General features: G+C 38.4%; 1 protein-coding gene across 1 annotated transcript in view; it reads right to left on the bottom strand.

The window, feature by feature from the left end:
* Positions 1 to 2,383: 2,383 nt before the first annotated feature.
* LOC127673212 (zinc finger protein 431-like) overlaps positions 2,384 to 13,716 on the bottom strand; it is a gene marked incomplete at its 5' end in the record, with an annotated part of 25,615 nt that continues 14,282 nt past the window's right edge. The window contains one exon of the mRNA XM_052168817.1: positions 2,384 to 3,026. Within this exon, the coding sequence (XP_052024777.1) occupies positions 2,384 to 3,026 (643 nt within the window). The remainder of the gene's footprint in view (positions 3,027 to 13,716) is intronic.

Raw genomic sequence — 13,716 nt, 5'->3', positions numbered from 1 at the left:
AGAGTGGACATGGAGACTGAGGTGGCAACAACTTACAGCCAGGTGAGAATTCCAGTGGGGAAAGGAAGACATCACACAACCCACAGACCCTTGCGCTGATATTGTGCCCTGATGACAAGATTCACATGGATAAAGATGGATCAGTGGTTCCCTGAATGGACAACCATTGCGTTGCTCAAATGAAAACTCATCCCATGGCAGCGAGCCAAAGATTGTCACTATTAATGACACTCTGTTGTACTTGCACAAATGAGACACACACAACTGTCTCCTTAGAGAGATCCAGTCGCTGGTGTAAACAGACGTAGAGACTCAAAAACAAACCTCAGGCGTGGCTTAGAGAGTGTTTTGGAAGAATCAGGGAGAGATTTAAGTGATGTAAAATGTGTCAAGGATACCAGAAAATAAATACCTACAGAATCAACAAACCTTGGTCCATGGGTCTCACAGAGACTCAGTCAACAACCAATGATCATGCAGAGTTGGACGCAGGTCTGGTACCCGTGTGTGTCCGATGTGCAGCATGGTCTTCATGTGAATTCTTTTTAAAAGTTATTTATTTTTATTCTTTAATCCTTTTGTACAGTCCAGACTTTATCCCCTTCCTGGTCTGCTGCCTGACTATTCCCAAACCCATACCTTTACCCCTTCTCCAAGAGGATGTCTCCATCCCTCACCCACACCACAATATTCCTCCACACACCCTGAGACCTCAAGTCTCTCATGGATTAGCGGCATCTTCTCTTACTGAAGCCACAATTTGACAATATATAACACCCCTTTTTTTGAAAAGTATTGAGATCAGGTACCTGAAGATAATAAAAGCAATACACAGCAAACAAAAATAAAATCTCAAATTAAATGGAGAGATATTTGAAGAAACCCCACTAAAATCAGGGTAAAGACAAGGATGCTCACTCTGCCCATATGTATTCAATAGAGTATTTGAATTTCTAGCTGAAACAATAAGACAACAAAAGGAGATTAGGGGGATACAAATGGCAAAGAAAAAGTAAAGGTGTCACTATTTGCAAATGATATGATAGTATATGTAAGAAACCCCCACAATCCAACCAGAGAACTTCTACAGCTGAGAAACAAATTCAGGAAAGTGGCTGGATATAAAATTAACTCAAATACACAATTTGGATCCTTTAAAAATCATGTGGGGATGTTTCTGATTCTTTTGACAGAACACTTATCTCTACCTGGACTGATGTCTTGTGTTTCTTTGGGAAAGGACATGATTTGCTTTGCCTAGACTTGATGCCCCAAGGCTTCATTGTAGCTAAGGGGGTCTTTCCTGTGAGGTTAAGTGGGGGATGTATGGAGTGGAGTGATTTGGGAAGTTGGGACTGGGAGAAAAGGGGTCAGGGGTGAGAGCACCCTGGATGTAAAGTGAAAAAAATATATAAATGAAAGAAATAATAAAAAGAAACATTGGCTATGTTCAGCCATCAAAATGTAACATGGACATATTGTGCTTCTTGGTGTTGTTGGCTTACATAGAATAATTATTTGTGTCCTGCTTTGTCCAGCCTATATGAGAAAGCTGGAAGAAGAACTAACATTACATGCTATTGCTTTCCTTGCTTCTTTTGCAAATGATCTTTAATAGGTTATTTATATTTTAACTGAAGAAAGAACTTAGTTATGATTAATGTTGAATTTTATGTCTCAAGGTGATATTTACAGAGCTATTATATTACAGGTGCATATTTGGTCTAGATTTCAGACAAAAATATTAAAATCCAAAGGTCAAAGACTCTTCTGTGATTAATCTTATCATGCAAGAGTAATCCGCTATATTTTTGGAAACAATAAAGCACATCATATACCTTGAAATTCACAGGATATACTTTATTATTTTAAATTCCTAACATGATACAGTTCTCTTTCAAACAACTGCAAACCCATATGTTTAGCTGAATGTAATCTTGTCCTAATGTAACCATTCCTTTAATGCCATTAAATATCCTTGATCACAAGATTAAACTTCATTCAACTTCCTGATGATGCCTTGTATTTTGAATCTTTCTTTTTTTATTTTTCCTTTCTTAGTTTCTACGTTTGTTAAAAATTTTCATGCCAAATTCTATGCGGTGATTTTCATGACTTACTTTGTCAATACAATTAATGTAAACATGTTTACCTTAACCTCAAGGAAACTCTTCAGACGAGGGCAGCAAACTTCTTTGCAAAAGCATAAAAAAAAAAAAAATCTCCAGAGTGGAAATAATCCCAAGCACCCATGTCTATCATATCCTACTATGATACCCTCCTAATTCCCACTTAATCCATGATCATTTTCATTATGTTTCTCTCCAGCACACAGAATTTGGAGACTTATCCCTAGTGAAAACACTTTACCACATTGATTACATTAGTAAGTTTTCTGTCCGTTGTGTGTTCTTTTATGATACTGGAGATGACGGGGTCTTGTAAAGGCTTTACCACATTCATTACATTCATAAGGTTTCTCTCCAGTGTGTGTTCTTTTATGTATTTGGAGATACCTGTTCTGTGCAAAGGCTTTACCACATTGATTACATTCATAAGGTTTCTCTCCAGTATGTGTTCTTTTATGATTTTGGAGATGAATGCGCTGTGCAAACGCTTTACCACATTGATTACATTCATATGGTTTCTCTCCAGTATGTGTTCTTTTATGATATTGGAGATTACCGTGATGTCTAAAGGCTTTACCACATTGATTACATTCATAAGGTTTCTCTCCAGTATGTGTTCTTTTATGATATTGGAGAGTACTGTGCTGTGCAAAGTCTTTACCACATTGATTACATTCATAAGGTTTCTCTCCTGTATGTGTCCTTTTATGTCTTTGGAGATGACTGGGTCTTCCAAAGGCTTTACCACATTGATTACATTCATAAGGTTTCTCTCCTGTATGTGTCCTTTTATGTCTTTGGAGTTGACTGGGTCTTCCAAAGGCTTTACCACATTGATTACATTGATATGGTTTCTCTCCAGTATGTGTTCTTTTATGATACTGGAGATTACTGCATCTTGTAAAAGCTTTACCACATATACTACACTCATAGAGTTTCACTCCAGTATATCTTCTTACATGCCTGCAACGATAATTAGCACATGTGAAACATTTACCACATTCACAACTCTGATCAATCATGTAATCAATATGAATTAAGTTTACAATTTCTCTAATGATAAAGAAGCAGCAGATCTTAAGGTTTTAGCAATTTATATGTTCATGGTGTTCTCCCTCATCATGAGTAGTTCAAGACCCCTGTGATAGTTATTACAAGGCTCATATTTATAACACCGTCTTTTTATATGATGTATTTTAGCTATCTGAAGATAGAACAACTCTGATCTTTATAACACTGATTGTATTCATATTTTCTCTTCTCATATGAATTACAACACTTTTGACTGTTAACAAGGACACACAGAAGAATTTTTGAATTCTTAATACCCATAAAGGTTTTCTATACTATGAGTTTTGGGAGGTTCCCTGTAAAACTAGAAAACCAACTAATTGTAAACATCTTTCAAATTCCTAATTTCTATCAAAGTCAGAATACTATGCATCTTCTTGTTTTAGAACAAAAAATTTTATGTTTCCTCTTTCAATATGCCTATGCTCAAATCATTTTTATCCATTGTGACACACGATATACCTAATAAAAAAGAATGATAAATGAAAGTTTTACACATTGCACTCACACTGTTTGAATTTTTGCTTCTCATACCATGTGCAATGTAGTCTAATGTTTCTCCACAACAACATTCTTGATACTCATAAAATGCTCTCTCACCAAACTTAACCATATTACTACAAGAATATGAGTATCACCAAACTTTCTATGGACTAATTGCTTATTAGAATGTTTTGGATATAGATTTATCATTATTCATTATGCAATTTCTAAATATTTTGAGGCTATACAGAATGTCAGGTCCACAGCATAGCTCTAATGGAGCTATTTATCAAATGGATAAACAAATCACATATCGGATCTTAGGTACATGGTTTTGTAAGAACATTATAATCATATCTACACTTAAAGGACTGTTATTTTGCACTTTTGCTTTTTGCTAGAGATTCCATAAGATATTAAAATTTCCTCAGAGACAAATTTTGAACAGCTTGCACATGAAAATTACCTTTCATGACTTCTATTATTTTGACACTGTTCTTCAAGATGATGCTCTTCCCAATTATAGCCTAAAACACAGTACCAGAAAATGAATGATATTGTATTGGAAAATAGGCAAAATTAAAGGTACTGTGAATTTTAATTGCACCGTGAAAATTACAGTGAAAATTCAGTGAAACTGAATTATTCAGCACAATTTTCATACAATTAAAATAATATAAGATCATCAATAACCAAGAACCATTTTTTCCTTCAGAAAAAATATAACAGTCTTACCTATAGCTTTGAGGTTCAGGTATGTTTCCAACATCACATTTTTGTAGAGACTCTTCTGGGAAGGATCCAGCAAATTCCACTCTTCCTCAGTGAATTTCACATGCACATCATCAAAAGTCACTGCATCCTAAATATCCCATACATGTACAACACAAAGCATGATACTAACATCACCGGAAAATAAATATATGCTTTCTCAAATATATATTCACATAATTATTGTGCTTGCTCTGCTTATTTTCTGACTCAGAATTTATAATCACCGTGTCATTTTAGAAGGAGCTTTAATTATAAGATACACCTCTGTCACTTTTGAACACTTTGAATAGGATACAGCCTTGCTAGAGAAATGAAAATTGAGAGGGAGATGCAAGGGAAAAAGATCCACAGTACTGAGAACACATCTGAAAAATTGTATGAACAATTACTAGCTACAAACATGATGGGCAAGCTGGGTGTATTTGCTCATGCCTTTAATCACAGAGGCAGAGGCAGGTGTAAGTCCAATAGCTTCACACTGGTATGAACTTTGTAATGTGTTCTAGGAGACTAAAAGTTATGTTTTAAGAACCTAAATCCCTACAAAATTCAACCAAGGAAACAAAAATGTTAGAGAATTCACAGTTCTTTACTAAAGTTCCTACAAAGAATTATACATTCACTGCACATCTGAATTCATCTGGCAGAAACATGAAGTGTAACAGCTTAAAATATAACATTAATAAACTTTTGCTAGAAGAGAATAAATGCATAAATTGTTACAAATGGACAGAAGAAAATGGTATTAATATAAATGTAGATCATAAATAAGCAACGTAGGGCAGGAGAGAGAGCTCAGATTGGTGGACAATTTCTTGCAAACACATGGGGACTAACTACCACTCATTACTTCAAGATTAGGAGCTTTGAGGCCATCTGCTGACAACAGTAAAGCTGAGGCACACATCGTAATCATATTTATGTACACAGGCAAAATATTCCTATTTATTCAATTATTTCAGTACAAACACAAGACTGAGAAAGAACAGCATTCATGTGAAACCTAACAAACCTGAATCCTCAGATAATATTGATGTCATGAACATATGCCATTCTTAGAAATAGAATATAGTCTATATATTTGGCCAAATTTCAACACTAAAGATGTGGAGGAAAAACCGCACAAAAATATGCCTGTATTACAAGTACAAGGCATGTGTCTTTTGTGGTTTCTTTTCCTACTTTAAGGACAGACAGGGTTCACAGAGAAATTTGTTTTGGAATAGAAAAGCAAAAAATATAATAAATTTAAAAATATAAAACAAACAGACTTATAAAATAGACTAGTATTGAATAGCAAATCTATCTATTGTATTTTATATGATTTAAAGTAAGGGATTATAGTGAAGGTTTGGGAGCATGAGAAGAAAGCTGAAGAGGCAGTTTCAACCACAACACAGACCACACCAAGAACACAATGTTTTTCCTCTAATAGAAATGGTGTGTTAAATCTGGAGCAGAGACTGAGGAAATGGCCAATGAAAATTTGCCTCATTTGAGTGCAATTTTATGGACAGGCACCGATCCATGACATTATTATTGACACCCTTTTATGCTCCCACACCAAAGCCTTGAGTAATTGTCCATTGAGAGGATTCACCAAGCAGATGACTGAAAAAGCTGCAGAAATCAAGATTCAATCCTTGCATGGACCTTGGGGACTCTTATGGAAGATTTGCTGGAAAGATTGTAATCCCTGAGGAGGATAGGAACTCCACACAAAGACCAAGAGATTCAAGTAACAAGCACCCTTGGAGACACTCAGAGACTAAGCCACAAACCAAATAGCATGCACAGGATGGAGTAAGTCCCCTGGCACATTTATAGCAGATGTGCAGAGGCTCAGAAGGTCATCTAATAACAACTGTAGCAGGGGCTTTCCCTATAGCTGCGGGGGGGTGGGCTATCTTTCAAATCTGTTTCCTTAACTGGGCTGCCATGTCTGGACTCAGTAAGAGTGGATGTACTTAACTCACACGAGACTTGATCCACCAATTTTGGGGATACCTGTGAGCCCCCACAAACTATTAAAGAAAACAGAGAGACTGGGGGATGTACTCTGTCATAGCAAGGGACATACAATGGGGATAGAGATAAGGGTGACAATGAATATATAAATTATTGGAAAAAACAAAAAATGAGAGAAAAATTAAAATATTTCATTCTATAAACACTATCCTGGACGATATCTGTAAAGGCTCCTCCTTCACGATCTTCCACAAGCTCTATAAATAAAGCCAGACAGGAAAGACAAGCCCCCAAAGAAATCATCCTATCTAGAAGGTTTTTTTTTTTGATTCAATTAACTATATCCTGACCCTTGACATTATAGGCAAATGTTCATCCTGTGATGTAAATTCATTCAATCTTTCTTCAGGGAACCTAACAGTCTGTAGGAACTCCTACTCTGTTCAAATGTCTAAAGTCTCTTCTGACACACACGGCAAAATCTTGAAAGTCACCTCTTGTAACAGCTTGGTTACTTCCTCTCCTTGTACATCAATCTCCATGGCAGATTTACCAATGCCTTAGTTATCTCAGCAACCTCTGGACACGGGGATTGAACTCCTTTCTCAGAGAGAATATTAGACAACACTGGCTGACCTTACAGCTCTACAATGATAACAGCAAATACTGTCAAAAAAAAAAAAGAAAAAAAATTGACCACATGAGCAAAAGGGTTGGCTGCTGAAATTATCTCCCTTCTAAACCCCTCTAATATCCCTACTGCTTCAACTACACAGTAGGACAGAAAGAACAGGTTTTGCGCTTAGCAGTTTCCATGTAGTCTCAGGTGGCTCTCAATGTTAGTCTATGTCCTCTCATATTTAAACAAAACATGGAAAGCCAAGCAGCAGTGGTTCAAACCTTTAATCCCAGAACGTGGTGGGACAGAGTCAGGTGGATCTCTTGTGAGTTTGAGGTCAACCTGGTCTATAGGGACAGCTTGGGCTAATGATGAAACCCTGTCTCAAAAAAAAGAAAAAAAAAAGAATTAAGAAAACTTAACAAACCAAAACCCTTGACAAGCACTCAAAATGCCCCACCTGTCTCAAACATGCTCCAAGGCCATATGACCCATCCAGATCATCTTCCCCCACAGCCTCATGATCTGTCAACATGTTAAAAGCACTGCTGTTATTTTTAAAATATATGCGTGCATACTTGAATAAAGCTCAGCCTAAACTTTCCATGTAACCATTCCCTGGGCACTCGATAATTTATTAGATGCCAGGCTCCCTGCTTAACACATCAACTGCAGTGTCTCATTCGTTTACCAAATAAATTGCCATCATCTCTGCCACGCCAGGCATAAGCAGCAGCCATGATAGTAATCAAAGTGATATCTGTACCAGATACTGGTGTTGTGCAGAATCCCTAATGCCTAACACACACGTGTTATCCAACTCAGCCCATGATGCTGTCAGCACAGACTTCATCAGCAATGCTGAGGGAGCTGCAGTGTCTGAGATCTGTGGTAGCACAACAGGGAAAGGCATTATGAACTGATGCCAAATCACATTCCTTTCTACAGGTAGATGAACATTATCTTAACCACCCAGATGCTTAATTCCCATCATAAATGTAAATTAAACTTCCCCAAACATGATGATCAGCATGTCACAAAAAATGAAATTCTCTTCTCCTGAACTCTTAAGCCTGGTATTGGTAGTGCAAGGTTTTATTCCCAGCACTCTGTAGGCAGTGGCAGGCAGATCTCTAGTGAGTTCAAGGCCAGCTTGGTCTACAGAGCAAGTTCCAGAACAGCCAGGGCTACACAGAAAAAAAAACTATATTGAAAATCCAAAATAACAATAATAATGATGATAAAGTGTTGCTAGAAATTTTTTTCAGTTTTGACTTCCAGACTCAACAGATGGGCAATTCTAGCTTTGTTTTGTTTTGTTTTTAAAGGAAAGAACAAAGTTGCTTTCCTATAAGATTTACCATTGCTAGCTGGGCATGGTGGCGCATGCCTGTAATCCCAGCACTTGGGAGGCAGAAGCAGGTGGATTTCTGTGTTCGAGGCCAGCCTGGTCTACAGAGTGAGTTCCAGAACAGCCAGATCTACACAAAGAAACCCTGTAAAAACAAACAAACAAACAAACAAAATAAAACAAAACAAAGCAAAACAAAAAACAAACAAAAAAAAAAGAAAACCAAAAAAAAAAAAAAAAAAAAAAAGAAAGAAAAAAGATTTACCATTGCTTTCCCAATGGCAAAACTGTTTTTCCAAGTTTCTCCAAAAGCAATTAGGGGATGGAAAGGAAGAATACATGCGGAAGTAAAGAATGGTAAACCTCCACAATAAGACAATAGAAAACAAACAAGCAAACAAAAACGGGTAACTGGACCAGGAGTAGCATGTCCCCCCAACACACACACACACACACACACACACACACACAGAGAGAGAGAGAGAGAGAGAGAGAGAGAGAGAGAGAGAGAGAGAGAGCTCAGCAAGACGCAGCTTCATTTCAAAATCTCATCAGTCCTGAATCATCAACTGCCCCTGTGTCTTCACCTCTCCACTAATCTTTCCCAGCCTCTCATACTGGCAAGGCTCAACTGCTACTCATTTTCATTACCCTTGTCTTAGTCAAGGTTTCTATTCCTGCAAAATGTCATGACCAAGAAGCAAGTTGGGGAGGAAAGGGTTTATTGAGCTTATACTTCCACATTGCAGTTCATCACTAAAGGAAGTCAGGACTGGAACTCAAGCAGGTCAGGAAGCAGGAGCTGATGCAGAGGCCATGGAGGGATGTTTCTTACTGGCTTGCTTCCCCTGGCTTGCTCAGTTTGCTCTCTTATAGAACCCAAGAATACCAGTCCATGGATGCTCTCAATCTACAATCTCCCCTCTTGATCACTAATTGAAAAAAAATGCCCCACAGTTGGATCTCATGGATGCACTTCCCCAACTGAAGCTCCTTCCTTTGTGACAACTCCAGTCTGTGTCAAGTTGACACACAAAACCAGCCAATACGTTTGACCCCTTGTCAACTCGACACACCAACATATCACTGTTAATCCTCAAACCTTATTTCCTCATTCATCCCCAAGATCTAAATAACTTTAAAAGTCCCAAGGTCTTTACATATTAAAAATTCCAACTCATTAAAATATCCAATATCTTTTAAAAATTCAAAGACTCTTAAGTGTGGGCTCTACTAAAATATATTATTCCTTCAAGAAAGAACAATATCAGGGCACAGTCACAATCAAAAGCAAAACTCAGACTCCAATAAATGTAATCCAACTCACCAGCTCACCATGTTCTGAACTCCTCCAAGTGCTTGAGGCACTTCTGCCGCTCTCCCCTTTGTAGCACACAGCGTGTTTTCTAGGCTCCAGCTGCCTGTACTCCACTGCAGCTGCTGTTCTTAGTGCTCATCTCATGTTACTGGCATCTCCAAAACACTGCTGCTTTCTGCTGTAACTAGATTTCACCAATCGCCTCTCATAGGTTCTCTTCATGGTGCCAAGCCTCAACTTCTATGCATTACGTCTTCAGTTCTGGGCCATCAATTATAACTGAGGTTGCACCTTCACCAATGTCCTTCCATGGCCTCTCACAGTGCCAAACCTCATCTACACTATCTCACACAGACATAGCCGCCAGCCATTCTGTTGAGGGCACACCCTAAACTGAGGCTCCTTTAGATGACTGTAGCTCTGAAATATTGAAGTGTTGGCAGCTTTAACTCTCTCCTGACTATGTCTCTTTGTGTATTGAAATTATCACTTCCTTCACACCTCCTCTCCTAGTATTCAACATTGACCAGCAATCTCTCTTGAACATAACCAAAACATCAGTAAAGAGGCCACACTCAGCAAACACTATGAAAATCTAGACATAAAACTGTAACAAAGGAATCAACAACCACACAAACAAGACAAACTGAGAAACCTTACCTAGACCAATAGTCACCACAAATGCAGTTGCCCAGATACCAGCATAGAAAGATATTTAATACCAGCCAGGAAAATAAGTCACCATCCTCAGGTTCTCACTCCTCTCCTTTTCCACAAACAACCTCTTTTGCATCAGACTCTTACATGTTTCACTTTAGTTTAATTTCTCAGGACATGTTAGAGAGGGAGAAAGAAGAAGAAAAATTAGGAGAAAGAGGAGCAAGAGAAGGAGGAGGATGAAGAGGAGGAGAAGAAGAGAAGGAGTAGGAGGAGAAAGGAAGAGAAGAGGAGGAGGAAGAGGAAAATATCAATCAGCATAAAGGTCTAGAAAATTTTTCAAATTAGATCATAAATTAAATTTTTTCACAAACCAAAAAGGTGCCCGTTAATGTACAAGAAACATCAAAAATACCAAATATTGGGAAAAAAAGTCCCTTTGCCACGTAATAATCAAAACACTAAACATATTAAAGAAATATAAAAAAAATACAACAAAAAATAACAAAATAAACAATAGAATGAGTAATGTATGAAATCAGAACTATTAGATTCATATCTGGCTTCTATTTTTTTAAGGAATGAATTCATTACTTATACAAATTTCTCCCTACATATACTCCTAAAGGCCAGAAGAGGGCATCAGGTTCCATTCCATATAGTTATGAGCTACCTTGTGCTTGCTAAGAATTGAACTCATGGCCTGTGTAAGAACAGCCAGAGCTCTTAAACTCTGAGCCATCTCTCCAGGCCTGACCCTGCCTTCTTAATGTATATTATAAAAAGAAAAATAGATTGGACACAGGTGATGCATATTCACAGAAACCACCCAGGCTTCTACAAGAAAGCAACTGGTCCAGATGTTTTGGACAGAATTACAATCAGCCATGATACTGAAGTTATTCATAGGTCATGGCCTGAACTTGCAAGTAAGAAGCAACCACTAGAAACCCCACAGGAAGTCACATCTGGATGATGCTTCCGATCCAACCCCATAGTGGACCCACCACCCCAGCACCCACTCCTCAGCCACATGTTCCTCCCCATTGTGCTCACCATGTCTGGATTTCAGAGCTTCCCTGAGGATCCCTCACAGCACCCAACAGCAGAGCTCAGAGCAGGACACAGAGAACCATTAAAACTGCACAGCCACGGTGACCACACAGAATGAATCCCGGAAGCTCCCGCCTCTTTGTCTGACTGGCAGGTCTGCCTGGTGCCCTTGATTGGCCAGTCAGTCTTAGCCAAAGTGTGCTTCCTATCTTGTACACACCTTTTCAAGATCTCAGCAGTGCTTTGCAGCCCATTAACATTTGAAATAAGATTCCAAGAGGTATCTTATTCCACCCAGCCCTGTGGGAGGAAACAACATTCCAGCTCAGACTGGACTGCTGCCTGCTCCTCCCTCTGTAAGCTGCACTTACAAGGACCTGTGTCTGAGCTTTCTTCAAAGCACTTGTCTTCTTCCCATAATCATGGTGAACAGCTCGCCTCGACCACTACTGCAGGTGCATTGGCCATATCAATCTGACGCAGGAATGGATGACCCAATGCATGACCCAAGCTATTAACATTAAAGATCGATTTTTACTAACAAGCATTACAGCCAGGGAGTGGTGGTGTAGGCCTGTAATCCCAGCACTTGGGAGGCAGAGTCAGGTGGATTTCTGAGTTTCAGGCCAGCCTGGTCTACAGAGTGATTTCCAGGAGAATCAGTGCAGAGAAACCCTGTCTTAAAGAAAAAACAAAAACAAAAACAAAAACAAAAAAACAACCAAGAGTTTTGTTTATGGATAAATGTTTGGCACAGAAAAACTGAAGCTCCTTTCAACAGATGATAAATATCAAACAATTCCAGGAGAAAAGCAAGAAACACAAGAGAATCACTATTTAATACTATTACTAATCAGCACATTTTCATCGTTGCCAATGTAGAGGAAAAAGACAGTTGGATTAGTACAGATTATCTAGATAAGCCTATCTTGAATCATAGATAAAATCAATCTTTGTATGTATATGGAAAGGGTAGGTAATACAATGTCCCAATAAAGGCGGTCAGCCAAGGAAAATTAGAAAAATCAGGACTTCTGATTTCATGTTACAGGATATTACAGCCTGTCTTCATTATATACCAGAATATTTAACTAATAAGTGCCTCCAATGCCAGAGGAGAAAATTGTAAAGAAAAATAATCAAACAAATCACCTTTGTTTTGTAAAATAAATTAGTACATATACAAAAAAAACAAAAAAAACAAAAATGACCTTTCCACATGTAGGTTGCAAAAAAGATTCTAGAGGCTAGAACAAAGTTGGATCAGAACATCTCAAAAGATCAAAATTAAGAAAGAGTTTCTCACTTCAAAAATTATAATTAAGAAGCATCCCCCACAGTTACCAGGGTTTCAGTTGGGGGATTAGAGGGTTATGGTTATTAGGATTCCCAGATGGGAAATATCTTTACATTATTTTGGAGCTCAGTTTCCATAGAACAGAATAGTAAATGTGACTCACAACGTCAGTTTTCCCAAGCTCACAAACACACTGCACCTAAAGAAATTCTTACGTTTCTTAAAGAATGGCAGTAAAATGACCTTGTTATTAGTTAGTACTTGTTGATCAATTTATTACCTACTATGAGGTCAGGACACACCACATACCTCCCCAGGCTCTGAAGAACTTCTTTAAAAGCATCAGCCTAGACAGGTGAGGCATGCATACACTGCCACCACTACACACACATCACTGGGCACTTGTAAACCAGGAGACTGCAGTGAGCTCCAGCCAACCTAGAAGACACAGTGAGTTCTAGGGCAGCCCTAGACCACACAACAAGAACAAAGGTTGCAGGTGACATTTAGAAATTACATCAAATGACTTCAGCACAGCAACCTTCAGACACTGTGCTTGGGTTACTTTCTCAGAGGGAATATTAAATAATACTGGCCGACCTTACAGCTTTACAGTGATATCTGCAAACACAGTCAAAACAAAATGTTGGCCAAAAATTTCGCCATGAGCTAACAGATTGGCTGCTGAAGTTACCACCCTTCTAAACCCCTCCTATCCCTATTGCTTCAACTAAAATGTAGGACAGCAAGAACAGGTTTTGCACTTAGCTGTTGCCATGTGGTCTCGGGTCTCAGGTGGCTCTCACTGTTAGTCCATGTCCTTCCACATTTAAAAAGAACCTTGATCTCTTGTGAGTTCGAGGCCAGCCTGGTCTACAGAGCATGTTCCAGAACAGCCAGGGCTACACAGAAAGAAAAATAACTGTCTTGAAAATACAAAATAATGATGATGATGATGATGATAAAGTGCTGACAGACATTTTTTTCACCGTTTGG

This window comes from Apodemus sylvaticus, chromosome 22 (genome assembly GCF_947179515.1).
Source record: "Apodemus sylvaticus chromosome 22, mApoSyl1.1, whole genome shotgun sequence".
NCBI classification, from domain to species: domain Eukaryota; kingdom Metazoa; phylum Chordata; class Mammalia; order Rodentia; family Muridae; genus Apodemus; species Apodemus sylvaticus.
This window is presented reverse-complemented; position numbering and strand designations above follow the sequence as displayed.